Source organism: Coregonus clupeaformis, chromosome 31, assembly GCF_020615455.1.
Source record: "Coregonus clupeaformis isolate EN_2021a chromosome 31, ASM2061545v1, whole genome shotgun sequence".
NCBI classification, from domain to species: Eukaryota; Metazoa; Chordata; class Actinopteri; order Salmoniformes; family Salmonidae; genus Coregonus; species Coregonus clupeaformis.
In genome coordinates this window covers 40,211,202-40,237,456 of record NC_059222.1, presented here as the reverse complement: position 1 = coordinate 40,237,456, position 26,255 = coordinate 40,211,202, and the positions used below count along the sequence as shown (strand labels likewise).

Genomic DNA, 26,255 nt, shown 5'->3' with positions numbered 1-26,255 from the left:
CTACTGTAAAGGACCAAAGGATTCAAATGTCAGTCGACGTGTTCTACTGTACAGCAGCAAAGGGAGAAATATTAGTGATTTATTTTCTCATCCTCACCATTATAAGTCTCCTTGGAAGAACACCATCTTGACGATAACACCATTGCTGCTGACATCACTACCACAGAGCATTTTTTTTACCACCACTACAACTTATTTCACAACCAGAAATACTTCAAGAGCAGCAAGCACACACATTGTCTTTAGGAAAAGTCATTTTCTGGTTGTTCTATTCCTACTCCTTAGAACACCACCGGTTCAAGCCCTCCTTGGGTTACTCCTCAAATTAGCTGCAATAGTTTATCATTCTGACTTGTAGTTTGTAGTTGTTTGTAGTCTGTCTCTGCTCAAGACACAGACTAAGACGAGAGAGGAGGGCCCGCTGATCTGTATGCAGGCCATTGTGGGTCATTATGAACTGGCCTTGTGTCGTGTGTGTGTGTGTGTGTGTATGTGTGTGTGTGTGTGTGTGTGTGTGTGTGTGTGTGTGTGTGTGTGTGTGTGTGTGTGTGTGTGTGTGTGTGTGTGTGTGTGTGTGTGTGTGTGTGTGTGTGTGTGTGTGTGTGTGTGTGTGTGTGTGTGTGTAATTATGGGCTGGCCCTGTGTGTGTGAAGGCTGTGCTCACACGTTGATTGAAGGTTAAAGAGGGACCTTCGGCTTGGCAAACGCTGAGACTCCCGTCCTCACTAGTGTGTGTGTGTGTACTGGCAACTCATCCAACACTCACTCCCCTCGGCAGACTCTGCCACCCCTGCCGACCCTGGGCTGTCCCCTCCCAGTGTGTGTGTCTGCTGCTCCAAATAATACACCCCATCTGCTTCCTGTCCCCACTGCCAGAACACTGGGTGTCTCTCCAACTCTCTCTTTCTCAACTAGGCACAGAGTACACTTTGTGTCACCTCCACCACTCTCTATCTTTCCCTCCGGTCTGTCTATCCCCAGTTATCCATCTCTCTATCTTTCCCTCCGGTCTGTCTATCCCCAGTTCTACATCTCTCTATCTTTCCCTCTAGTCTCTATCCCCAGTTCTCCATCTCTCTATCTTTCCCTCTAGTCTCTATCCCCAGTTCTCCATCTCTCTATCTTTCCCTCCAGTATATCCCTTTCTCCTTTTTCTTTCTTTCTTCCTCTCTCTGTCTAGTTCTCTCTCTCTGTCTAGTTCCCTCTTTCTGTCTAGTTCCCTCTCTCTGTCTAGTTCTCTCTCTCTGTCTAGTTCTCTCTCTCTGTCTAGTTCCCTATCTCTGTCTAGATCCCTCTCTCTGTCTAGTTCCCTCTCTCTGTCTAGTTCTCTCTCTCTGTCTAGTTCCCTCTCTCTGTCTAGTTCTCTCTCTCTGTCTAGTTCTCTCTCTCTGTCTAGTTCTCTCTCTCTGTCTAGTTCCCTCTCTCTCTCTAGTTCCCTCTCTCTGTCTAGTTCCCTCTCTCTGTCTAGTTCTCTCTCTCTGTCTAGTTTCCTCTCTCTGTCTAGTCCTCTCTCTCTGTCTAGTTCTCTCTCTCTGTCTAGTTCCCTCTCTCTGTCTAGTTCCCTCTCTCTGTCTAGTTCCCTCTCTCTGTCTAGTTCCCTCTCTCTGTCTAGTTCCCTCTCTCTGTCTAGTTCCCTCTCTCTGTCTAGTTCTCTCTCTCTGTCTAGTTCCCTCTCTCTGTCTAGTTCTCTCTCTCTGTCTAGCTCCCTCTCTCTGTCTAGTTCTCTCTCTCTGTCGAGTTCTCTCTCTCTCTGTCTAGTTCCCTCTCTCTGTCTAGTTCCCTCTCACTGTCTAGTTCTCTCTCTCTGTCTAGTTCCCTCTCTCTGTCTAGTTCTCTCTCTCTGTCTAGTTCTCTCTCTCTCTGTCTAGTTCCCTCTCTCTGTCTAGTTCTCTCTCTCTGTCGAGTTCTCTCTCTCTCTGTCTAGTTCCCTCTCTCTGTCTAGTTCCATCTCACTGTCTAGTTCTCTCTCTCTGTCTAGTTCCCTCTCTCTGTCTAGTTCTCTCTCTCTGTCTAGTTCTCTCTCTGTCTAGTTCTCTCTCTCTCTGTCTAGTTCCCTCTCTCTGTCTAGTTCCCTCTCTCTGTCTAGTTCCCTCTCTCTGTCTAGTTCTCTCTCTCTGTCTAGTTCCCTCTCTCTGTCGAGTTCTCTCTCTCTGTCTAGTTCCCTCTCTCTGTCTAGTTCCCTCTCTCTGTCTAGTTCTCTCTCTCTGTCTAGTTCTCTCTCTGTCTAGTTCCCTCTCTCTATCTAGTTCTCTCTTTCTGTCTAGTTCCCTCTCTCTGTCTAGTTCTCTCTCTCTGTCTAGTTCCCTCTCTCTGTCTACTTCCCTCTCTCTGTCTAGTTCTCACTCTCTGTCTAGTTCCCTCTCTCTGTCTAGTTCCCTCTCTCAGTCTAGTTTTCTCTCTCTGTATAGTTCCCTCTCTCTGTCTAGTTCCCTCTCTCTGTCTAGTTCGCTCTGTCTAGTTCCCTCTCTCTGTCTAGTTCTCTCTCTCTGTCTAGTTCCCCTCTCTGTCTAGTTCCCTCTCTCTGTCTAGTTCTCTCTCTGTGTCTAGTTCTCTCTCTCTGTCTAGTTCCCTCTCTCTGTCTAGTTCTCTCTCTCTGTGTCTAGTTCTCTCTCTCTGTCTAGTTCCCTCTCTCTGTCTAGTTCCTCTCTCTCTGTGTCTAGTTCTCTCTCTCTGTCTAGTTCCCTCTCTCTGTCTAGTTCTCTCTCTCTGTCTAGTTCTCTCTCTCTGTGTCTAGTTCTCTCTCTCTGTCTAGTTCCCTCTCTCTGTCTAGTTCTCTCTCTCTCTGTGTCTAGTTCTCTCTCTCTGTCTAGTTCCCTCTCTCTGTCTAGTTCTCTCTCTCTGTGTGTAGTTCTCTCTCTCTGTCTAGTTCCCTCTCTCTGTCTAGTTCCCTCTCTCTGTCTAGTTCTCTCTCTCTGTCTAGTTCACTCTCTCTATCTAGTTCCCTCTCTCTGTGTCTAGTTCTCTCTTTCTGTCTAGTTCCCTCTCTCTGTCTACTTCCCTCTCTCTGTCTAGTTCTCTCTCTCTGTCTAGTTCCCTCTCTCTGTCTAGTTCTCTCTCTCTGTCTAGTTCCCTCTCTCTGTCTAGTTCCCTCTTTCTGTCTAGTTCTCTCTCTCTGTCTAGTTCTCTCTCTCTGTCTAGTTTTCTCTCTCTGTCTAGTTCCCTCTTTCTGTCTAGTTCCCTCTCTCTGTCTAGTTCTCTCTCTCTGTCTAGTTCCCTCTCTCTGTCTAGTTCCCTCTCTCTGTCTAGTTCTCTCTCTGTGTCTAGTTCTCTCTCTCTGTCTAGTTCTCTCTCTCTGTCTAGTTCCCTCTCTCTGTCTAGTTCCCTCTCTCTGTCTAGTTCTCTCTCTGTGTCTAGTTCTCTCTCTCTGTCTAGTTCTCTCTCTCTGTCTAGTTCCCTCTCTCTGTCTAGTTCCCTCTCTCTGTCTAGTTCCCTCTCTCTGTCTTGTTCCCTCTCTCTGTCTAGTTCCCTCTCTCTGTCTAGTTCCCTCTCTCTGTCTAGTTCCCTCTCTCTGTCTAGTTCCCTCTCTCTGTCTAGTTCTCTCTCTCTGTCTAGTTCCCTCTCTCTGTCTAGTTCCCTCTCTCTGTCTTGTTCCCTCTCTCTGTCTAGTTCCCTCTCTCTGTCTGTGACAATGCATTGTGTCTCACCTCCACCTCCCTACAGCGACACACACACACACATCAAGGTCTATTGTAACAGACATGAAAGTTACAAAAATAGAGGGTAAAATAAAATATAAATATTGTGAACTGTCATTATAATTAACTGTCTCTCTGTCTTCCTCTCTCCCTCCCCCCTCTCCCTCTCTCTCTCCTTCTTCCCCTCCCTGTATCTCTCCCCTCCCCTCTCTCCCTCTCTCTCTCCCTCCCTCTCCCCCTCTCTCTCTCTCCCCCTCTCTCTCTCTCTGTAGTGACAGGTTTTCCCTACCCTAGTACAGGAGCGGCAGTAGCCTATCGGGGAGCTCATTTGAGAGGGAGGGGGCGGGCCGTCTACAACACATTCCGCGCCGCACCCCCACCCCCACCCATCCCTGCCTACGGAGCGTGAGTATACACACACACACACACACTCACACACTCACACACTCACACACACTCACACACACTCATACACACTCACACACACTCACACACACTCACACACACTCATACACACTCACACACACTCATACACTCACACGCTCAGTGACAGATGAACGGCGAGTGGAAAACAAAAAGTATTTTAATAGAGCGGAAAATTGCTCTTTGATTCCAAAATGGCCAAATTTGTCTCTCTTTTTTTGATGTCATCCTTTATTCCTCTGTGAATGGGAGTGCTATGACCTGCACACTCCACTGGAGAGGCATTAGCTTCCCTGCCTGATGATTGGTGTGTGTGCGTGTGTGCATGTGTGCGCGTGTGTGTGTGTGTGTGTGTGTGTGTGTGTGTGTAGACTAGGGGACTGGGTGATGGGCTACATCCCAAATGGCATCCTACTCCCTATACAGGGCCCATAGGGCTCTGGTCAAAAGTAGTGGACTATTTAGGGAATAGGGTGCCATTTGAGACGTAGATTTTAGTGTGCTGCAGCTCACTCCCTGTCTCTCTGTTCCACCAATAGGGTTGTTTACCAGGACGCCTTCTATGGTGCAGAAATATACGTAAGTGCTTCTCCTTCTTTCCTCCCTCTCTCTCTCTCTCTCTCTCTCTCTCTCTCTCTCTCTGTCTCTCTCTCTCTCTCTCTCTCTCTCTCTCTCTCTCTCTCTCTCTCTCTCTCTCTCTCTCTGTCTCTCTCTCTCTCTCTCTCTCTCTCTCTCTCTCTCTCTCTCTCTCTCTCTCTCTCTGTCTCACTCTCTCGCTCTCTCTCTCTCTCTCTCTCTCTCTCTCTCTCTCTCTCTCTCTCTCTCTCTCTGTCTCTCTCTCTCTCTCTCTCTCTCTCTCTCTCTCTCTCTCTCTCTCTCTCTCTCTCTCTCTCTCTCTCTCTCTCTCTCTCTCTCTCTCTCTCTCTCTCTCTCTCTCTCTCTCTCTCTCTCTCTCTCTCTCTCTCTCTCTCTCTCTCTCTCTCTCTCTCTCTCTCTGTGTGTGTCTCTGTCTCTCTCCTCTCTCTCTTGTTGTGGTGATGGGGCCTTGCGTGCCAAGCCAACCTGACAGCAGAATTTAAAACCCCCCTTTGCATCGCACACACACACCACCATCCTTCACTTTCTGCGTGAGCTCTAGCTTTGGCACAAACACTCATCTGAATCTTTCATAACAATGCATCTGTTCGTGCACACACTCTCACACACACAGCATACACACACACACACACACTCACACACACACACACACACACACACACACACTCACACGCTCACACACACACGCTCACACGTAAAGATCCTATCTCGCCCAATGCCACACTCTATGTCCAGAGACAGCTAGTCACACTGCAGAATGGTATTATAAACTAAAATCGCTCCTCCTGGGGACACACACACACACACACACACACTCAGAGGAACACACACACACACTCAGAGGAACACACACACACACAAACACACTCTGAGGAACACAGAGACGGACACGTACACTCAAAACTGAATGATGTCATAAACTCAAATAGTTCATTCTGGACACATACACACATACAGATGATTAGAATGACAGTCAGTTATCATCTTAAAGAGCTCTGTGTCTGTGGAAAGCTGTGTGTGTGTGTGTGTGTTTGTCTGTGTGTGTTTGTCTGTCTGTCTGTCTGTGTGTGTGTGTGTGTGTGTGTGTGTGTGTGTGTGTGTGTGTGTGTGTGTGTGTGTGTGTGTGTGTGTGTGTGTGTGTGTGTGTGTGTGTGTGTGTGTGTGTGTGTGTGTGTTTGTGTGTGTGTTCATCTGAGTGTGTGTGTGTGTGTGTGTGTGTGTGTGTGTGTGTGTGTGTGTGTGTGTGTGTGTGTGTGTGTGTGTGTGTGTGTTTGCATCTAAGCCAGTGTCTGAGTTTGTTTGCTAGTATGACTGCAGTTCCATAGTAATACAGTTGATGTTCCCGTAATTGAAACAAGGGCTCTTGATTGGTCAATTAGCCTGTATGTCAGGTGTCAGCTTGTCCAGGTAATATGAATGGGCCCCGGGCTGTGGGGTCTCTCAGTCATCAAATATACTCACACACACCACACACGCGCACACACATACACAAACACACACAAACACACACACACACACACGCACACACACACACATTGTCCACTCTCTAATGTTGAAACAGCTCACTCTGGCTCCGTGCCATAAGCCTCTCACCCGCCCCACACATTAATTACACCCTTGTTAATCACCATGGTAATACACACACACACACACACATACACCTGACACAAACACACAAACACCGCCCATCCTTCTCCATTCATTCACAATAATTGCTGCACAGACATTTTTCTCTCTCTCTCTCTCGTTCATAAATGTCATGTGTTTGTAGTATCGGAGCACTACGCTGATTGTTGTGAGGGTTTATTCATGGAAGAAGATTACACCTTATTCAGTCAATGATTGTTATTTTATATACGTCCCAAATGGCACACTGTTCCCTACATAGTGAAATATGGGTCCTGGTCAAAAGTAGTACACTTTATCGGGAACAGTGTGCCATTTGGGACGCAACCTCTGTCTATTATCAGTAACAGTCTTCCTGTCATCTTCACAGGGGGGTTATGCAGCGTACAGATACGCCCAGCCAGCAGCCACGGCTGCAGCCGCATACAGCGACAGGTAACATACACACACACATTGCTCTCCTAACCCCAAATCTCCAGCCACTTGCCCCCCTAGATGGCCCAGCCTCCGGCCTCAGTGTTCCCAGGCACCGAGCTCTCCTCCCTGGGTTGGGAGGGTTGCGTGAGAGCGTTGGGAGAACTAATCTGGGGGAAGATTGAGCGTGTCAGGTCTGATAAGGGGCGGTGGCGTCGGGAGCCTGTAGGCCACTGATAATGTTAGATTTACGCTCCGCTGCCAGGGGGAATTATGAACAGCAGAGCAGAGCAGGTGAAAGGCTGGCTGTGTCTGTCTCACTCCGCTGGAGTTATTTCATTCTATGATTCTATTCTCCTTCTCTTTTTTTCTCCTTCACTCGCTCGATCATTTCTTTCTCTCTTTTTCTCTCTCTCTCTTTTGCTGTCTGTATCGTTTCTGTCATCTTTCTATTCTTTCTCTTCTCCCTCAGTCTCACTTCCTTCTACCTCAGTCTCACTACCTTCTACCTCAGTCTCACTCCCTTCTCCCTCAGTCCCACTCCCTTCTCCCTCAGTCTCACTACCTTCTCCCTCAGTCTCACTCCCTTCTCCCTCAGTCCCACTACCTTCTACCTCAGTCTCACTCCCTTCTCCCTCAGTCCCACTCCCTTCTCCCTCAGTCTCACTACCTTCTCCCTCAGTCCCACTCCCTTCTCCCTCAGTCTCACTACCTTCTCCCTCAGTCTCACTCCCTTCTCCCTCAGTCCCACTCCCTTCTCCCTCAGTCTCACTCCCTTCTCCCTCAGTCCATTTAAGCTCATGTGATTTAAAGTGAGTCAGTCAGTTCACTGAGGGATGGAGTGTTATTTATTGTTGTCTAAGAGGGCTTAGAGGTAGTGGATCAGTGTGTAACTGTGAGAATTGCTGCCTCTGCTTCCCCGGGGAACTCTTTCACACAGACACACAACCATGTCCTATCTGCTTCAGTCTTACTCACTCCACAGACAATCAGATGCATTGTTCTTGAGTGGTGCATGTCAACAGGAAGAACATGACAGCTGGCATAGTGGTAACATTACCTATTTACTGGTAATAGGATGTACACTACCATTCAAATGTTTGGACACACCTACTCATTCAAGTGTTTTTCTATATTTTTACTATTTTTTACATTGTATAATAATAGTGAAGACATCAAAACTATGAAATAACACATCATGAATCATGTAGTAACCATTAAACAAATAAATATATTTTATAATTGAGATTCTTCAAATAGCCACCCTTTGCCTTGATGACAGCTTTGCACACGCTTGGCATTCTCTCAACCAGCTTCACCTGGAATGCTTTTCAAACAGTCTTGAAGGAGTTCCCACATATGCTGAGCACTTGTTGGCTGCTATTCCTTCACTCTGCCGTCCGACTCATCCCAAACCATCTCAATTGGGTTGTGGTCGGGGGATTGTGGAGGCCAGGTCATCTGATGCAGCACTCCATCACTTTCCTTCTTGGTAAAATAGCCCTTACACAGCCTGGAGGTGTGTTGGGTCATTGTCCTGTTGAAAAACAAATGATAGTCCCTCAAAGCCCAAACTAGATGGGATGGCGTATCGCTACACATGCGGAGATCATCTGTTCACCAACACTACCAAAAATCTCCAATTTGGACTCCAGACCAAAGGACACATTTCCACTGGTCTCATGTCCATTGCTCGTGTTTCTTGGCCCAAGCAAGTCTCTTATTATTATTGGTGTCCTTTAGTAGTGGTTTCTTTGCAGCAATTCGACCATGAAAGTCTGATTCACACAGTCTGATGTTGAGATGTGTCTGGATTTATTTGGGCTGCAATTTCTGAGGCTGGTAACTCTAATGAACTTATCCTCTGCAGCAGATGTATTCTGGGTCTTCCATTCCTGTGGCTGTCCTCATGAGAGCCAGTTTCATCATATCTCTTGATGGTTTTTGCGACTGCACTTGAAGAAACGTTCAAAGTTCTTGAAATTTTCCGTATTGACTGACCTTCATGTCTTAAAGTAATGATGGACTGTCGTTTCTCTTTGCTTATTTGAGCTGTTCTTGCCATAATATGGACTTTGTCCTTTACCAAATAGGGCCATCTTCTGTATACCCCCCTACCTTGTCACAACACAACTGATTGGCTCAAACACATTAAAAAGGAAAGACATTCCACAAATTAACTGTTAAGAAGGCACACCTGTTAATTGAAATGCATTCCAGTTGACTACCTCATGAAGCTGGTTGGGAAAATGCCAAGAGTGTGCAAAGCTGTCATCAAGGCAAAGGGTGGCATTTGAAGAATCTCAAGTATAAAATATATTTTGATTTGTTTAACACATTTTTGGTTACTACATGATTCCATGTGTGTTATTTCATAGTTTGATGTCTTCACTATTATTCTACAAGGTAGAAAATAGTTATTTTTTAAATAAAGAAAAACCCTTGAATGAGTAGGTGTGTCCACACTTTTGACTGGTACTGTAGATTCCTCATCATACATTTTCACTCCTCCTTCTTCCATCCATCTATTCACATCTCCTCCCTCTCTTTCTTCCTCTCCTCCATCCCTCCTTTCCTTCGTCTCTTCTCTGCACTTTTTTCCGATGATGTCATGCTCCAACATTTCATTTTCCTACCCTGCTCTCTGATAGCCCAACCCTAGCCCTAACCCATACAGGGCCTTATCTGTGCCCTCCAGACCTCCGCTGGCATCCTTTGCTTTTGGAAGATGGCAAACAAACGAGGAAGCAGAGAGAGGGATGTGGAGGAGAGGAATAAATAAAGCGGTCGACGCGGCCCGCCTGGTCCCGTCTCAGAGAGAGAGGGGGATGAAAGGACGGATGGAGGGAGGGATGGTGGGATTAGTTCCGAGCTAGTGCTAGTGAATAGACAGGGAATAAGCCTTCAGAGACAGAGAAAGAGAGATACAGAAGGAATGAAGGGAGGAGACAGAGAGGAGAGGAGGACAGAGAGAGATACAGGAGGAATGAAGGGAGGAGCCAGAGAGGAGAGTAGGGCAGAGAGAGATACAGGATGAATGAAGGGAGGAGCCAGAGAGGAGAAGAGAGGAGGACAGAGAGAGATACAGGAGGAATGAAGGGAGGAGCCAGAGAGGAGAGGAGGACAGAGAGAGATACAGGAGGAATGAAGGGAGGAGCCAGAGAGGAAAAGAGAGGAGGACAGAGAGAGATACAGGAGGATGAAGGGAGGAGCCAGAGAGGAGAGGAGGAGAGGAGGACAGAGAGAGATACAGGAGGAATGAAGGGAGGAGCCAGAGGGGAGAAGAGAGGAGGACAGAGAGAGATACAGGAGGAATGAAGGGAGGATCCAGAGAGGAGAGGAGGACAGAGAGAGATACAGGAGGAATTAAGGGAGGAGCCAGAGAGGAGAGGAGGACAGAGAGAGATACAGGAGGAATGAAGGGAGGAGCCAGAGAGGAGAAGAGAGGAGGACAGAAAGAGCAGGAAGAGGGCAGGGATGCCCCTAGAACAGACCTCACCTGGTCTCATCAGCTCCTTATTTAGTTCAGTTCATTATGTTTGTGCCTTGTGAGGTATTGTTCGTTTTCTGTAATGAATACTCAGGGAGAAAAAGGTGTAGATTCACGAGCAGAGCGTGGCAGGTGTTTATTTCACCTTTGCAAAAGGCAGGAATCGTGGTCACAGACAGGCAATGGTCATACACAGGTAGGCAAACAGGCAGGAGAATCAAAAACTAGGACTGAAGGCTATAACTGGTTCTCACAAATGGGCTAGGAAAAGGCTTAGTAGAGTCAAAACGAACAATACCTCACAAGGCACAAACAGAAAGAACTGAACTAAATAAGGAGCTGATGAGACCAGGTGAGTAACTAACACAGGTGAAATCAATGAACAAAAATGAAAGACAGGGCTACGTTCAAGAACACAAAGAAACAGGGCTACGTTCAAGAACACAAAGAAACAGGGCTACGTTCAAGAACACAAGGTTGACTAAGAAAATAAATACAGAACCTTACAGTCTCATTTCTCTCCCTCCCACCCTTTTCATCTTCCTGAATCCCTCTTTCTTTCTCATCCCTCTCTCCTTCTCTCCTCCCTCTGTCTGTCTGATTGGTTTAACATACATCCGTCCTCCTCCCATTCCTCCATCCCTCCATACCAGAAGATAAAGCACTCGCTACATTTTCTCATGAATTGAAACGGGTAAAAACAAATCATTGCAATCACACACTCTCACCTTTACGATGTACATTTATAGCGAGAAATCGATTGCATTTCTCTCCCATAGGGCTGTCTGTAACGTGACGGAGAAATCTAGTCTCCGGACCCCAGAGCGTTAGTGTCATGCTCATTTTTTGAACCGGCTCAACACTACTTATCTGTTATCAAAACTCTTAAGGGCCTCAATTTAATCAAACCTCGTGTGCAGATGCTTCCTGTTTGGGGTTAGGTCCATTAGAAGAAACAATTAATTAATTAGCATATTGAATGTGAATGAATATCCAGTTTTGTCTAACACAATAAACATGTAATTGATTAAAATGAATCCTGGACACACTTGACGTATGTAACCTAAGACATGTTGTGAGACTACGGTGTGGTCTCTCTCCCATGCAGTTACGGGAGAGTCTACGCCACAGCGGACCCGTATCACCACACGATTGGTCCTGCGGCCACGTACGGTGTGGGCACCATGGTGAGTCCTCTGTCCTCTTCTGCGACAATGACCACTGCTTACTAAAACGTGTTCACGCTTAACACTGCATCCCACATGGCCCCCCTATTCCCTATAGGGACTTGGTCAAAAGTAGTGCACTATATAGAGAATAGGATGCAGACTACTAGTCCAAGCACTATAGAGAGTGTTGAAGAAACATGAGATAAATACAAAGCATGACAAATGTGATATATTTATGATGTACGGATGCATATAAATGGAAGTAGAATGGACACTTGGGAGGAGAGTTGAAATGCTTTGATTTCAAAGAAGCAGCTGACTCTCTCACTGTGTGATTTTCTATGGGATATTTTCTATGTGAGATGTTCTACGTGAGATTTATCAGCTGTTGCCACTTCGGTAAATGAACCAGGGATGTTGTTGCCTTATTCTCTGACTCCATTTTCAATTTCATTGGCCTGAAGCTCTTCGCTTGAAATCCAAATGAGACCTGTACACCCTCCACTATCAGAGGGGTCTCCTAAATTTCCACAGGAGGAAATAGTTGATTGGTTAATGTTTGTTTTTAGCTAGCTTTTGCAGCTAACATCAAAGATGAAAAAAATAAAAATAACGAGAGACCCAAAATAAATGTTTTAATAAAAAATAAGAAAGAACAACTAGTTTTCTTTCGCAGGTGTGGGTAGGGACTTCTTCCAAAGATTAACGACCATCAAGCTCGCGCTGTGGCGTGCCGTGAGATATTAAAGAAATAACAAAAAACATGAAAGAAAAACATAAAGACAAAAAATAGAGACAGCCAAATGATACACATGGCACCCAGCTCCCCTTAGCTCTGTCGGAGAAGCTGATTCGTAGAGAGGTCTTGACTTAGACAGATGTGCAGGGTGTTGTGTGCAGACACGCGCGTGATGCCGGAAATCGCACCCCCCTTCCTTCTCCTGACCGAGCGATGCCCCCCCCCCCGTGCAGCTGCTAGCTAAAAGCCTTCATTAATTATACAACCATTCTTTCTTCTTCATTTACTTAATTAAAACTGTGTTTTTTATTCCCTTATTCATTCTCTCCTTTTTTTCCTTCGAAATTGTCCTCCCTTTTTCTTAGCTACACGTACATTCACTCCTAAACACGGCAAACTCAAAAAAATACAAATGTTATCCATACACTACTACAGTAAAAACGACAGTATGTTTGGAGAAAGATTGAGGGGCTGAATAGGAATAGAAGTGGGTGAGGTAAAGTATCAATCTGGGCCAAACACTAAGGGCTCAATTCACTGCGGATCGTTGAAATTCAGCGCTATAGAGCAATTAAAATGTAAAGGTAATTTTCTATTGAGCTGAGATGTTCAGTGTTTACCATAAATGCAGTCTCCGCAAACATGGGAACATTGCCTTTAATCCCTTGAATCGAGCCCTAAGGCAGAACAAGAAGTGACTAAATGCACAAGATGGCTAAATGAGGGCAGAGAGAGGGGTAGGGGGGACAGAGAGAGGGGTAGGGGGATAGAGAGAGGGGTAGGGGGGACAGAGAGAGGGGTGGGGGCAGGGGGGGGACAGAGAGAGGGGGTAGGGGGGCAGAGAGAGGGGTAGGGGGGATAGAGAGAGGGTAGGGGGGACAGAGAGAGGGGTAGGGGGGACAGAGATGGGTGGGGGTGGGGGGGACAGAGAGAGGGGTAGGGGGACAGAGAGAGGGGTAGGGGGACAGAGAGAGGGGTAGGGGGACAGAGAGGGGTGGGGACAGGGGGGTGGGGGGGACAGAGAGAGGGGTAGGGGGGACAGAGATGGGTGGGGGTGGGGGGACAGAGAGAGGGGTAGGGGGGACAGAGAGAGGGGTAGGGGGACAGAGAGAGGGTAGGGGGCAGAGAGAGGGGTAGGGGGATAGAGAGAGGGGTAGGGGGACAGAGAGAGGGGTAGGGGGACAGAGATGGGTGGGGGGGGGGGGACAGAGAGAGGGTAGGGGGGACAGACAGAGGGGTAGGGGGACAGACAGAGGGGTGGGGGGGACAGAGAGAGGGGGTAGGGGGGCAGAGAGAGAGGGGTAGGGGGGGCAGAGAGAGGGGTAGGGGGACAGACAGAGGGGTAGGGGGACAGAGAGAGGGTAGGGGGGACAGAGATGGGTGCGAGAGAGGGGTAGGGGGACAGAGAAGAGGTGGGGGACAGAGAGGGGTAGGGGGACAGAGAGGAGGGGGACAGAAGGGGGACAGAGAGGGTAGGGGGAGCATGGGGGACAGAGAAGGGGTAGGGGGAAGAGAGAGGTAGGGGGACAGAGAGTGGGGGACAGAGAGAGGGGTAGGGGGGACAGAGAGAGGGGTAGGGGGGACAGACAGAGGGGTAGGGGGGACAGAGAGAGGGGTAGGGGGGACAGAGAGGGGGTAGGGGGGACAGAGAGAGGGGTAGGGGGGACAGAGAGAGGGGTAGGGGGGACAGAGAGAGGGGTAGGGGGGCAGACATAGGGGTAGGGGGGCAGACAGAGGGGTAGGGGGGACAGACAGAGGGGTAGGGGGGGACAGAGAGAGGGGTGGGGGGGACAGACAGAGGGGGAGGGGGGACAGACAGAGGGGTAGGGGGGGGACAGAGGGGACAGAGGGGTAGGGGGGACAGAGAGAGGGGTAGGGGGGACAGAGGGGTAGTGGGCAGAGAGAGGGGTAGGGGGCAGAGAAAGGGGTAGGGCGGCAGAGAGTTGCGGGCAGAGAGAGTGGTACGTGCTGGGTATAAATCGTGATCTGGACATGAAAGAGAATTAGCTACTGTATATCTGATTCAATGACCTATTTAGAGTTTGTAGTTCCAATTGAAGATTGGAATCACTGCTTAGTTTGAATCTTACGGCAAATCACTTCTCAACTCCTTCCATTCCTTTCTCACAAACATAACGACACATTCATACTGTACGCACACAAACACATTCATTTCTAAGTCTCTAGCACACATCTCCTCTAAATTTCCACGAACACTCCAACCATTGCAACAAAATAAAAAAGGGAAGAACGTTTTGTGGGGGAAAAAGAAGAAGCCAATATAATATTATATTGCGGTGTTTACGTGCTAGTTGGAACTAGGAAACTCATAAATTTCCGACTTACTAACAGGTTGTAGTTATACACATGCCACGTTCAACCAGTTAGCAAGTCAGAAATTTCAGAGTTTCCTAGTTCCGACTACCACGTGAACGCGGCATATAAACCAAGCTTCCTACACTGAATACTGATTGGAGCTTTTTTCATCTTTGATGTTGCAGGCTAGCCTATACAGAGGAGGTTGCAGTCGCTTCACTCCGTACTAGAGCGAGAGAGAGGGACAAACGCCCCCCTCCTCCCTCCTTCCGCCCCCAGCAAAAAAAAAATAATACATCAAACTAAACGCCTCCTTCCTCTTCAATGGAAAACTAAAACTAGAACAAAACAACTCCAGGTCAACAAATCACATGACCCCCTTGTCAAGATTCTCAAGTTGATGTCTCCTTTTAAGAGTTTTATCTAACTATATGTCTGTCATCGATGTACTGTACATATTTTGGAAATGACGATGCTCTTTTTTTATTTCCTGTATTGATTTGAATGTATTGCTCTGGGTTGAGATTTATGGTTTCTGGAATGTGAGAAAGCAGGTGGTGCTTTCCAATAAAGCCAACATATTGTCATTAATTTAACACCTTTAATGATTACAAATTATAATCTCATTAACAATAGTATTGCATAAATTGACAATAGGTTGACATTGTCTGTATAATGCCTTTATAATGGGAATCATGGCGAGGGAATTCACCAACGAAAAAACATAAATGCTGCAACTGTATATCCCTCTGTAAGTTTGTGCTCTCAAACTGGGCTCCTGTGGGACGGGTCTCTACCCTTAATGTTTCAATTAGTCATTTCCCCAATATACATTAAGCCCGCTAATGTTCAGCAATTCCCGTTTACTCAACACATTTCAAACTGGATTTTATTAAGTTAGTAAATGATAAAGGGCATTTCATTTGGCACCCTGTTCTATATTAAGTGCACTAGTTTTGACCAGTGACCAGGGCCCATAAGGATCTGGTCAAAAGTAGTGCACTATTTAGGGAATAGGGCCCAAGAGTAGGCTTCGTAGGCTAATGAGATAAACATAAATGCATTCAGCTAAAGGAGGTTGAAATGTGACAAAATTGCACAAAATGGCTGACAGGAAGTGATTTATCCTAGAATGACGTGTAGTAGGAAGAGAGGGGGGAGAAGGAGAGCTATGGCAGCCATTGTTGAATGGCCTGGGCAGCAGCAGCAGTGTGTCAGAGAGAGAGCATTGATTGTGGCACTGAGCCAAAGGCAGAAGGTATCCCATCTCCACAGAATGGCTTTCTACAAAATAAGCAATAATACTACAACGTTACAACAGCAATTTCATTGGTCAGTTTTTCTTTTTAGAAAGAGAGTCATTGCATACAGTATCTTCAATTCATATTCATTATATCAAATCAAATCAAATTGTATTTGTCACATACACGTGTTTAGCAGATGTTATTGCTGGTGTAGCGAAATGCTTGTGCTTCTACCTCCGACAGTGCAGTAATATCTAACAAGTAATATCTAACAATTTCACAACATATACCCAATACACACCAATCTAAGTAAGGAATGGACTTAAGAATATATACATATATGGACGAGCAATGACAGAGCGGCATGGACTAAGATACAGTAGAATATTATAGAATACAGTATATACATACAGTGAGGGGGGAAAAGTATTTGATCCCCTGCTGATTTTGTACGTTTGCCCACTGACAAAGACATGATCAGTCTATAATTTTAATGGTAGGTTTATTTGAACAGTGAGAGACAGAATAACAACAAAAAAATCCAGAAAAACGCATGTCAAAATTTTTATAAATTGATTTGCATTTTAATGAGGAAAATAAGTATTTGACCCCTCTGCAAAACATGACTTAATACTTGCTGGCAAAACCCTTGTTGGCAATCACAGAGGTCAGACGTTTCTTGTAGTTGGCTACCAGGTTTGCACACATCTCAGGAGGTATTTTGTTCCACTCCTCTTTGCAGACCTTCTATAAGTCATTAAGGTTTCGAGGCTGACGTTTGGCATCTCGAACCTTCAGCTCCCTCCACATATTTTCTATGGGATTAAGGTCTGGAGACTGGCTAGGCCACTCCAGGTCCCTAATGTGTTTCTTCTTGAGCCACTCCTTTGTTGCCTTGGCCGTGTGTTTTGGGTCATTGTCATGCTGAAATACCCATCCACGACCCATTTTCAATGCCCTGGCTGAGGGAAGGAGGTTCTCACCCAAGATTTGACGGTACATGGCCCTGACCATCGTCCCTTTTGATGCGGTGAAGTTGTCCTGTCCCCTTAGCAGAAAAACACCCCCAAAGCATAATGTTTCCACCTCCATGTTTGACGGTGGGGATGGCGTTCTTGGGGTCATAGGCAGTATTCCTCCTCCTCCAAACACGGCGAGTTGAGTTGATGCCAAAGAGCTCAATTCTGGTCTCATCTGACCACAACACTTTCACCCAGTTCTCCTCTGAATCATTCAGATGTTCATTGGCAAACTTCAGACGGCCCTGTATATGTGCTTTCTTGAGCAGGGGGACCTTGCGGGCGCTGCAGGATTTCAGTCCTTCACGGCGTAGTGTGTTACCAATTGTTCTCTTGGTGACTATGGTCCCAGCTGCCTTGAGATCATTGACAAGATCCTCCCATGTAGTTCTGGGCTGATTCCTCACCGTTCTCATGATCATTGCAACTCCACGAGGTGAGATCTTGCATGGAGCCCCAGGCCGAGGGAGATTGACAGTTTCTTCCATTTGCGAATAATCGCATCAACTGTTGTCACCTTCTCACCAAGCTGCTTGGCGATGGTCTTGTAGCCCATTCCAGCCTTGTGTAGGTCTACAATCTTGTCCCTGACATCCTTGGAGAGCTCTTTGGTCTTGGCCATGGTGGAGAGTTTGGAATCTGATTGATTGATTGCTTCTGTGGACAGGTGTCTTTTATACAGGTAACATGCTGAGATTAGGAGCACTCCCTTTAAGAGTGTGCTCCTAATATCAGCTCGTTACCTGTATAAAAGACACCTGGGAACTAGATATCTTTCTGATTGAGAGGGGGTCAAATACCTATTTCCCTCATTAAAATGCAAATCAATTTATAACAGTTTTGACATGCGTTTTTCTGGATTTTTTTGTTGTTATTCTGTCTCTCACTGTTCAAATAAACCTACCATTAAAATTATAGACTGATAATTTCTTTGTCAGTGGGCAAACGTACAAAATCAGCAGGGGATCAAATACTTTTTTCCCTCACTGTATGAGATGAGTAATGCAAAATATGTAAAACATTTTAAAGTGACTAGTGTTCCATTTCTTAAAGTGGCCAGTGATTTCTATAGGCAGCAGCAGCCACTAATGTGCTAGTGATGGCTATTTAACAGTCTGATGGCCTTGAGATAGAAGCTGTTTTTCAGTCTCTCGGTCCCAGCTTTGATGCACCTGTACTGACCTCGCCTTCTGGATGATAGTGGGGTGAACAGGCAATGGCTCGGGTGGTTGATGTCCTTGATGATCTTTTTGGCCTTCCTGTGACATTGGGTGTCCTGGAGGGCGGGTAGTTTGCCCCCGGTAATGCGTTCGGCAGACCGCACCACCCTCTGGAGAGCCCTGCGGTTGTGGGCGGTGCAGTTGCCGTACCAGGCGGTGATACAGCCCTACAGGATGCTCTCAATTGTGCATCTGTAAAGGTTTGTGAGGGTTTTAGGTGCCAAGCCAAATTTCTTCAGCCTCCTGAGGTTGTAGAGGCTCTGTTGCGCCTTCTTCACCACACTGTCTGCGTGGGTGGACCATTTCAGTTCATCAGTGATGTGTATTTTGCCATGCCAAAGTGAACTATATCTTTGAATAAGTAACACTATTCAACAAATAGGATGTTGAAAGGAAAAGTTGATGGTTACTTGTGCTGTTATTCAAATAGTAGATATATGATTTAAGAGGAGAGAAAGGCTAGTGTTCTTTACTGGCACTAGGGGATACCTAGCCAGTGGCACAACTGAAAGCATTCAACTAAGATGTGTCCTCTGCATTTAACCCAACTGAATCAGAGTGTTGCGGGGGGCTGCTTTGATTGACATCCATGGTGCCTAAGGAGCAGTTGTTGTTGGGGGTTAACTGCCTTGCTGGCTAGGGGATTTGAACCAGTGACCTTTCGGTTACTGGCCCGACGCCCTTAACCGCTAGGCTACCTGCCACCCTACAGGCTTGTAAGATATAGAAGAGAGAAGTGCATATTGATTAGGCCAGTGGGTTCTTAGATTTGTGATTGACATTAGGAAGGATGTTAGGACTCCCACAGGAGAAGATGTTCAGTGTTACTGAGTCTTAAATACATCTTTCCATCACTTTAAGACTGTGTTCTTCTCTTTCATTTCTCTGAGATTGACTCTCTCTGTCTGTAAGGGACAGGTTACTCGAGACACTTTCTCCCCCCCAGGCCCAGCAGCGTTTAAAGAAGTGGTGTGTGTGAGAGAGAGAGAGAGCGAGAGAGAGAGAGAGAGAGAGAGAGAGAGAGAGAGAGAGAGAGAGAGAGAGAGAGAGAGAGAGAGAGAGAGAGAGAGAGGGGGAGAGAAAGAGAGAGAGAGAGAGAGAGAGAGAGAGAGAGAGAGGTGAAGCAATAACCTTGTTGTGAAATAGGATCTCTTCCACACACAGACTCTCATCCACACACAGACTCTCATCCACACACAGACTCTCATCCACACACAGACTCTCACACACACACAGACTCTCATCCACACACAGACTCTCATCCACACACATACTCTCATCCACACACAGACTCTCATCCACACACAGACTCTCATCCACACACAGACTCTCATCCACACACAGACTCTCACACACACACAGACTTTCATCCACACACAGACTCTCACACACACAGACTCTCATCCACACACAGACTCTCACACACACACACACGCACACGCACATGTGCTGTGTAATGGGATCGTAAAGAGGGGAGTCAGTGGTGGCGGGCGTCGAGGGAAGGAGACTGTGTAGAGGAGAGAAACAGATTAGAGATAACAGAGCTCAGTCAATAAGCACTGATCTCATTTGAAGATACACCAGACTGACTACACATACACAATCATACGCATACAAATACACACAGACACACAGGGACACTCACACGCAGGCACAGACACAGGAGTGTAGGCAGACACACACACACACTTAAATGCCAGCGCAGATGAACACACACCCACACAGGGACACACAGGAGCGCACCCACACAAGCGCAAACACACACAAACAGGGGGACACACACGCACGCACACACACACACACACACACACACACACACAAACAGGGACACATACACACACACGAGGCACACACAATGCACACACACACACACAAACAGGGACACATACACACACACAATGCACACACACACACAAACAGGGACACATACATACACACACACACACACACAAACAGGGACACACATCTCTTTTGTCCATTGCCATGGCTGTTGTGTCAATTACTGAAGACTCTCCCTATCTGTTCCCAATGAGGAGGAGGCCATTGTGAAATATGGATTGGATAAACTCTCTCCTCCCCCACCTCTCTCTTCATCACCTTCCTCTACTTTTTAGGGAAGACAGGAAGTGTAATCTCGTAACCTCCCATGTCCTTGGGGTTCTGCTAAATGTCACACTTAGGAACCTCATTCACTGCTCGTACACCGTTTCCTCACTCGTAGATTGAGATAATAGTGTTCCCTTATGTGTTATTCTGTTCCTTCAATCATAAACATGTGTCTGACTGGCTTTTGTGTCCGTCACCCAATTTATCCTCGATCCTCAATGTTTGTAACCAGAGACATATATTTAGAAAAATATAGAAACAAATATAGAAATATATGGCATTGACTGTTCCCATCCAAATGCCTGCTCCATGGATTCACAGTGTACCGTAAGGAATATGAGCTATCCTGTTGTTACTATAGCATCTGTATTCTTAGTACAACATCTGGGTCTTCTTAAATAATTCAAAAGGGCAAACGCGCAACCTTTTTTTTAAAAACAAGGGTGCTTAAAATGGTAAGACTTGTTGTGTGGGGTTCATTCTGTTGATCTGTTCATATTGGTAGAGTTATTCTCTACACTGTAACCTGGCAGTTTTTCATGACAAAACGTCTTTGACCAGCTCGGCTCACGCGGCAAATATATCTAGCCAAAAAAAATCGTACATATCCACCACAAGTATATCAGTATTTATATTATACAACATATTCTTATATTCAAATATATCGGTCTACATCACTCTCAATAGACCTTTGACCTCACAATGTAAAAACAGCTGTTCTGTGGCAGTGGGATATCAACTCTGCCGCAGCTCTTATTTTGTTATGTAAATAATCCTCTCGTGTTGCGTATGTTGACTTTTATTATGAATAATATTAATATTACTATATATTTCATTCCTTATATATCTTCCTCTTGGCACTTTACACAATTCTTCCTGAAATTACTCTCTTTTTCCTTGTTTTCGTATTTTTACAAGATGTTCTTTTTTCCTAGAATCATTTACATACAATACTTGTGTGTTATTATAGAATTGTAAGTGTTACAGCATAGTATTTATTAGTATATCAAATGGATTATAGTGCTATTATCTATTATTATTAGATTGAGAAAATCTAGAAAAAGATAGAAAAACAAGAAAAAATAGTGTTCTTCCTTCATAAACTTATATCATGATCTATATGGGTTAAACAGTGGGTTAAACAGTGGGTTAAACAGTGGGTTAAATAGTGGGTTATACAGTAGGCTAAACAGTGGGTTAAACAGTGGGTTAAACAGTGGGTTAAATAGTGGGTTAAACAGTGGGTTAAACAGTGGGTTAAATAGTGGGTTAAACAGTGGGTTAAACAGTGGGTTAAACAGTGGGTTAAACAGTGGGTTAAACAGCGGGCTAAACAGTGGGTTAAACAGTGGGTTAAACAGCGGGTTAAACAGTAGGCTAAACAGTGGGTTAAACAGTGGGTTAAACAGTGGGTTAAACAGTGGGTTAAACAGTAGGCTAAACAGTGGGTTAAACAGTAGGCTAAACAGTGGGTTAAACAGCGGGTTAAACAGTGGGCTAAACAGTGGGTTAAACAGTGGGTTAAACAGTGGGTTAAACAGTAGGCTAAACAGTGGGTTAAACAGTGGGTTAAACAGTGGGTTAAACAGTGGGTTAAACAGTAGGCTAAACAGTGGGTTAAACAGTGGGTTAAACAGCGGGCCAGACAGTGGGTTAAACTGAGGCTGAGGGGAGGCTGGGGGTGGAGGGAGCTGAGGGGAGGCTGGGGGTGGAGGGAGCTGAGGGGAGGCTGGGGGTGGAGGGGCTGAGGGGAGGCTGGGGGTGGAGGGAGCTGAGGGGAGGCTGGGGGTGGGGGGGCTGCGGCGGAGGCTTCTCAACCCATTAACTTCTCCGGGAGTTATTTGCCCGAGGTGATTAATATGTTTGTCACCTCCGCTCTCCGAGAGAGGGAGAAAGAGGGGGGAGAAAGAGGGGGGAGAGAGAGAGCTTTCACCACACCGACGACTAGAGGGATTCACAATGCTGTTGTTGTTCTTCTTTCTGTTCTTCTTCTTCTAGCTTCCTCCCTCCTTCCCCCTCCCTCTGGTCCCTTCCTCCCTCCACTGTATTTCTGTTTGTTTGTGGAGCAGGGCTTTTAAGGCCCTCCCGCGTGAGGCTGGGGGATCGACCGCTACAGGAGACGAGAGGGAAGCGTTATTGGGGCTGATTGGTGAAGCCAGGACACAGCTGTGCTGGTTTCTGGGTTCCTCTCTCCGGAGGATGGGAGGAACAGGGGGAGGAGGGGGGAGGAGGGGGTGAGGGACTACAAAGTGCTGCTGAAATTAAAGTCGGCCTCTGTGCTCTCCCTCTGAAGATCGACGCGCCCGACGCTCATCTCCCTGAATTAAAGAGGTTCTGTCGAGACAAGAGCCCCCAGGACTCTCTCCTTCTCCTCTCCTCTCCATCCCTCTTCTCCTCTTCTCGTCTCGTCTCCCGGATTTGAAGTGTAACTGAGTGCCGGTCATGTAGCCTGTCAACAGAACCCCCACTGTGTGGCAGAACTCTCTCCCTCTGCAGGGATTCAATACAGAGTTTATCCCCTTCTCTCAATTCAATTCAATTTCAATTTAAGGGGCTTTATTGGCATGGGAAACATATGTTTACATTGCCAAAGCAAGTGAAGTAGATAATAAACAATAAAAAATTAACAGTAAACAGTAAACATTACACTCACATTACTCTCTCTCTCTCTCTCTCTTCTCTCTCTCTCTCTCTCTCTCTCTCTCTCTCTCTCTCTCTCTCACTCTGATCTCAGAGTCAATGTTATTACATTTAAACTAGTTACAGTTTTTCTCGATTGCTAAGACACATTTCTTGAAAGCTGCTCTCCTTTTCTCTTAACTGTGAACACAAAACCCAATTTTCAAGCTACATTCACAAAACCTCAGACTCTTCTTGCAAAACCAAACTTTCACCTCAAAACAGTTCAATCTGTGCTCAAAACTGAACTATGTTGTCAAATCGTGCCCCGAGTCAATCAAAATAAAAACACTACTGAACAGTCACTAAACACTACGTAGAAAAATAGAAAACACAATGCTCAGGACATGAAGCTGGAGAAATAAATGTTTATTGTTCACTGTAGGCTAAATGCATGTTGCAAAACAAAACAAAACTGTGCATTTAGCACTTGTACAAAAAGACAAAACAGAAATCTTGTGCATTTACATGTAGCACTTGTAAAAACAAACAGAAATCTTATGCGTTTGCCACTTGTGTACAGTAAGCCCATGTAAAAATAAAGTACAAAAATATACAAATAAGTGCATTACTCAGCCACAGCATCATGTCTCCGTACTGGGTCAGGCCACAGGACTTCATCCACATCACAGGCCACATTTTGTCTGGCCAGGCAACGGGGGAAAAAACCCCTGGCATGCCATATCCAGGCTTGGCATGCCTCCACACCTATGTCACCACAGGCAAGTCCCATGGCTTGCAGGAGATTTACCCTGTTGTAAGGTTGGCGTTCATATACCTTCCACCGCCATGAGGAGAAGAATTCCTCAATGGGGTTTAGGAAAGGGGAACACGGTGGAAGGCAAAGATTGATAAAACCTTGGTTCATATTGTACCACTCTCTAACCTGGAGGGCTCTGTGAAAACTCACATTGTCCCAAACAACAACATAGATGGGATGCTCATCCTGCTGCCCTAACAAAGCATCTCGCATGTGATTGAGGAAAATGAGGAGCTGGTGAGTGTTGTAGGGCCCCAGGTTGGCATGATGGTGGACAACCCCATGATTGCTGATGGCAGCACATAATGTGACATTGCCACCACGCTGCCCAGGAACACAAACAATGGCCCGATGGCCAATCACATTACGGCCTCTCCTTCTCCTTTTGGTGAGATTAAACCCAGCTTCATCCATGTAGATGTATTGATGGTGTCTTTCCATTGCATCCAGTTGAAAAACCCTCTGTAGAAATAGATATAGTTTTGTAAGTGATACGGAAAAAAGTGATTTAGGCCACTACAGTAAATCACTACTTAGAGTAATCAACATTGAATGTGTCTGGATATATGCCAACCTGTACATACTGGAATCTTTGCTCTTTGACTCTGTCTGAGTTGCGATCAAAGGGCACTCTGTATAGCTGTTTCATGCGCAGTCTGTTGCGCTTGAGGACACGATCAACAGTAGAGAGGCTGACACTGTTGATACCCTCAACATTTAAATGGTCCTCAATGATCTTCTGCTGAATTTCGCTCAGTTTAATGGCATTGTTCTCACGGACCATATCAACAATTAGGGTCTCTTGGTGTGGGGAGAACATACCTGTCCTCCCACCCCCATGTGGCAGTCTTTCAATTCTACAAAAAGAGAACATGGAGTTACAAAAATATACATGGAATACTAGGCCTACAAACAGTTAGACCAACCCTCCATTACAATACTACAGTACATTGGTACAGTGATGTACTGAAACATATATTTACTTACAGTATACTGTGGTACAGTATATAGTATGTCATACAGTAATTGCTGTCAACATTTACATACTGTACTATAATGTCAAAAAAAGGTAATTACCTGTTCTCTTCTCTAAATCTTCGGATTATGGTGGACACAGTGAATCTACTGATGTTTGGTTGTACCCTTTGTCCAGCCTCCCTCATGCTCATACCATGGACAAGAACATGGTCAATCACAGTAGCTCTAATTTCATCAGATATTACTGTCCTTTGTCTTCGCTGACCACCTCGACCACCTCGACCTCCTCTCACACGAACTCTTCCTCTCAGATTTCTATCCATTGTAGGGCCTCACAAACCAGTGCTCTCTGAACTGGCTTACTGTATATGTTCCCTCACATCATTAGCCACAAGTGTGATCAATTTTGAGTTGTTGTGTTCAAGTGGTGACCCCTGTGCTCTAATCGTGTTTGACTTTTGTCACCTGTGCTCACCATTATGCAGCACGGGTGCATCACAATGAAAATGTGTTGGCAAGTTATGTCTAAACAGGTGAAAAGTGCTTATGGTTTTGCCAAAAGAGTGATTGATTCAATCAGTGGGTTCAGGCAACTGAGCATTTGGTTCAGACAATAGGGTTTAGTGTTTTAGCAAATGAGAAAAACTGTAAAATGTTACTGATTTTATTATAAGTTGCATTGTTTTATTTTATTTTAATTAAACATTTTGATGTTATATATTGACTATAACATATTTTATGCAGACTTTACACCTGTCGCTATACTTTAGAAATATATCCAATGTCTCATGTGCTCCTACTATGAATTTATTATATGAAAAAGTATTTTGTTGAAAAAATATAAAATATCCATTGACCTGTTTGTTTTTCTATTCTAGTAAATAAAAGAAAGACTAGTAGGATGACAACATGGAAGAAGAAAGAACACAAAAAAAAAAACATAAAGGAAACCAACAAAAATGTCAAATGAGAGGCCATTGTCAGGACCCCTTCTATCAAGGTCTACAGGGGAGAATGGACGGAAGATGTTTTGGCCAAGCACCATAGCAACGGACTAAACCACTGCGCCTCCAGTTTTAGGGACAGAGCGACATATAGCTTACCCCTGGGACAAGCCTTGCTGGGCGGAAGAGACCAAGAGAGGTCACCATAAAACAATTGTATTTTTCTAAACTTTTTTAAGTTTATGATTTCCAAAAACGAAAGAATGTAGATATATTATATGTAATGTATATATATATATGTTTAAAAAACAAATCTACAAAAAAACAGAGATGTATAATGTGGCAGTTTGGAAGAAAGGGAGGTGAGGGGTGACATCCTTGCCCCCCCCATTCCCACTGCAGACCGAGGGGGTTGGGAGGGCGGGCTGACGTGCCAGTGGGGGCCAAGACGCTGGTGGTGAGGGGTTGCTTGTCCGCCTGACATGATTCTTACTTGGTTGTCATGGTAATGCCACAGTAACACTGTGGTAACGCCATAGCAACGACACCAAATGGCAGGCGAACGAGAGCTTGGCTGCATCTTCCACAAATGTCCTAGGTTCATTGTTGGAAAGGTCAAAATGTGTGACATTACACACAAACTCTGAACCATGTGGGCCACGTTTACAGGTCAACCTCGCTCGGCAGTCAACAACGTTTGACTGTTTAGAATGAATTACTTCCTGTGGGTCATATGTGTAAACAAGAAGTGATGTCATAGAAAGGGGGACAGTCAAACTCTAGTGTACAGCTATAGACTGTTGGAGCTTCCTTCCACTTGAAAAACAGCTCTTGCTACACGTTGCTCTTCCAGTCCACTTTGTATCTCTGTAGCTTGAACTAAAAGACCCCCTGAA

General features: G+C 45.6%; 1 protein-coding gene across 2 annotated transcripts in view; it reads left to right on the top strand.

The window, feature by feature from the left end:
* LOC121547728 (RNA binding protein fox-1 homolog 3-like) overlaps positions 1-25,356 on the top strand; it is an 861,621-nt gene extending 836,265 nt beyond the window's left edge. The window contains exons 12-16 of one of the 2 annotated variants that reach the window (XM_045209896.1): positions 3,908-4,040; positions 4,598-4,637; positions 6,652-6,716; positions 11,294-11,372; positions 25,294-25,356. In XM_045209896.1, the coding sequence (XP_045065831.1) occupies positions 3,908-4,040; positions 4,598-4,637; positions 6,652-6,716; positions 11,294-11,372; positions 25,294-25,296 (320 nt within the window). In that variant the 3' untranslated portion in view covers positions 25,297-25,356. Of the gene's footprint in view, positions 1-3,907; positions 4,041-4,597; positions 4,638-6,651; positions 6,717-11,293; positions 11,373-14,594; positions 15,811-25,293 lie in introns of those variants that run through there. The other variant, XM_045209895.1, reaches the window with a different exon arrangement.
* The last annotated feature ends 899 nt before the right edge of the window (positions 25,357-26,255 follow it).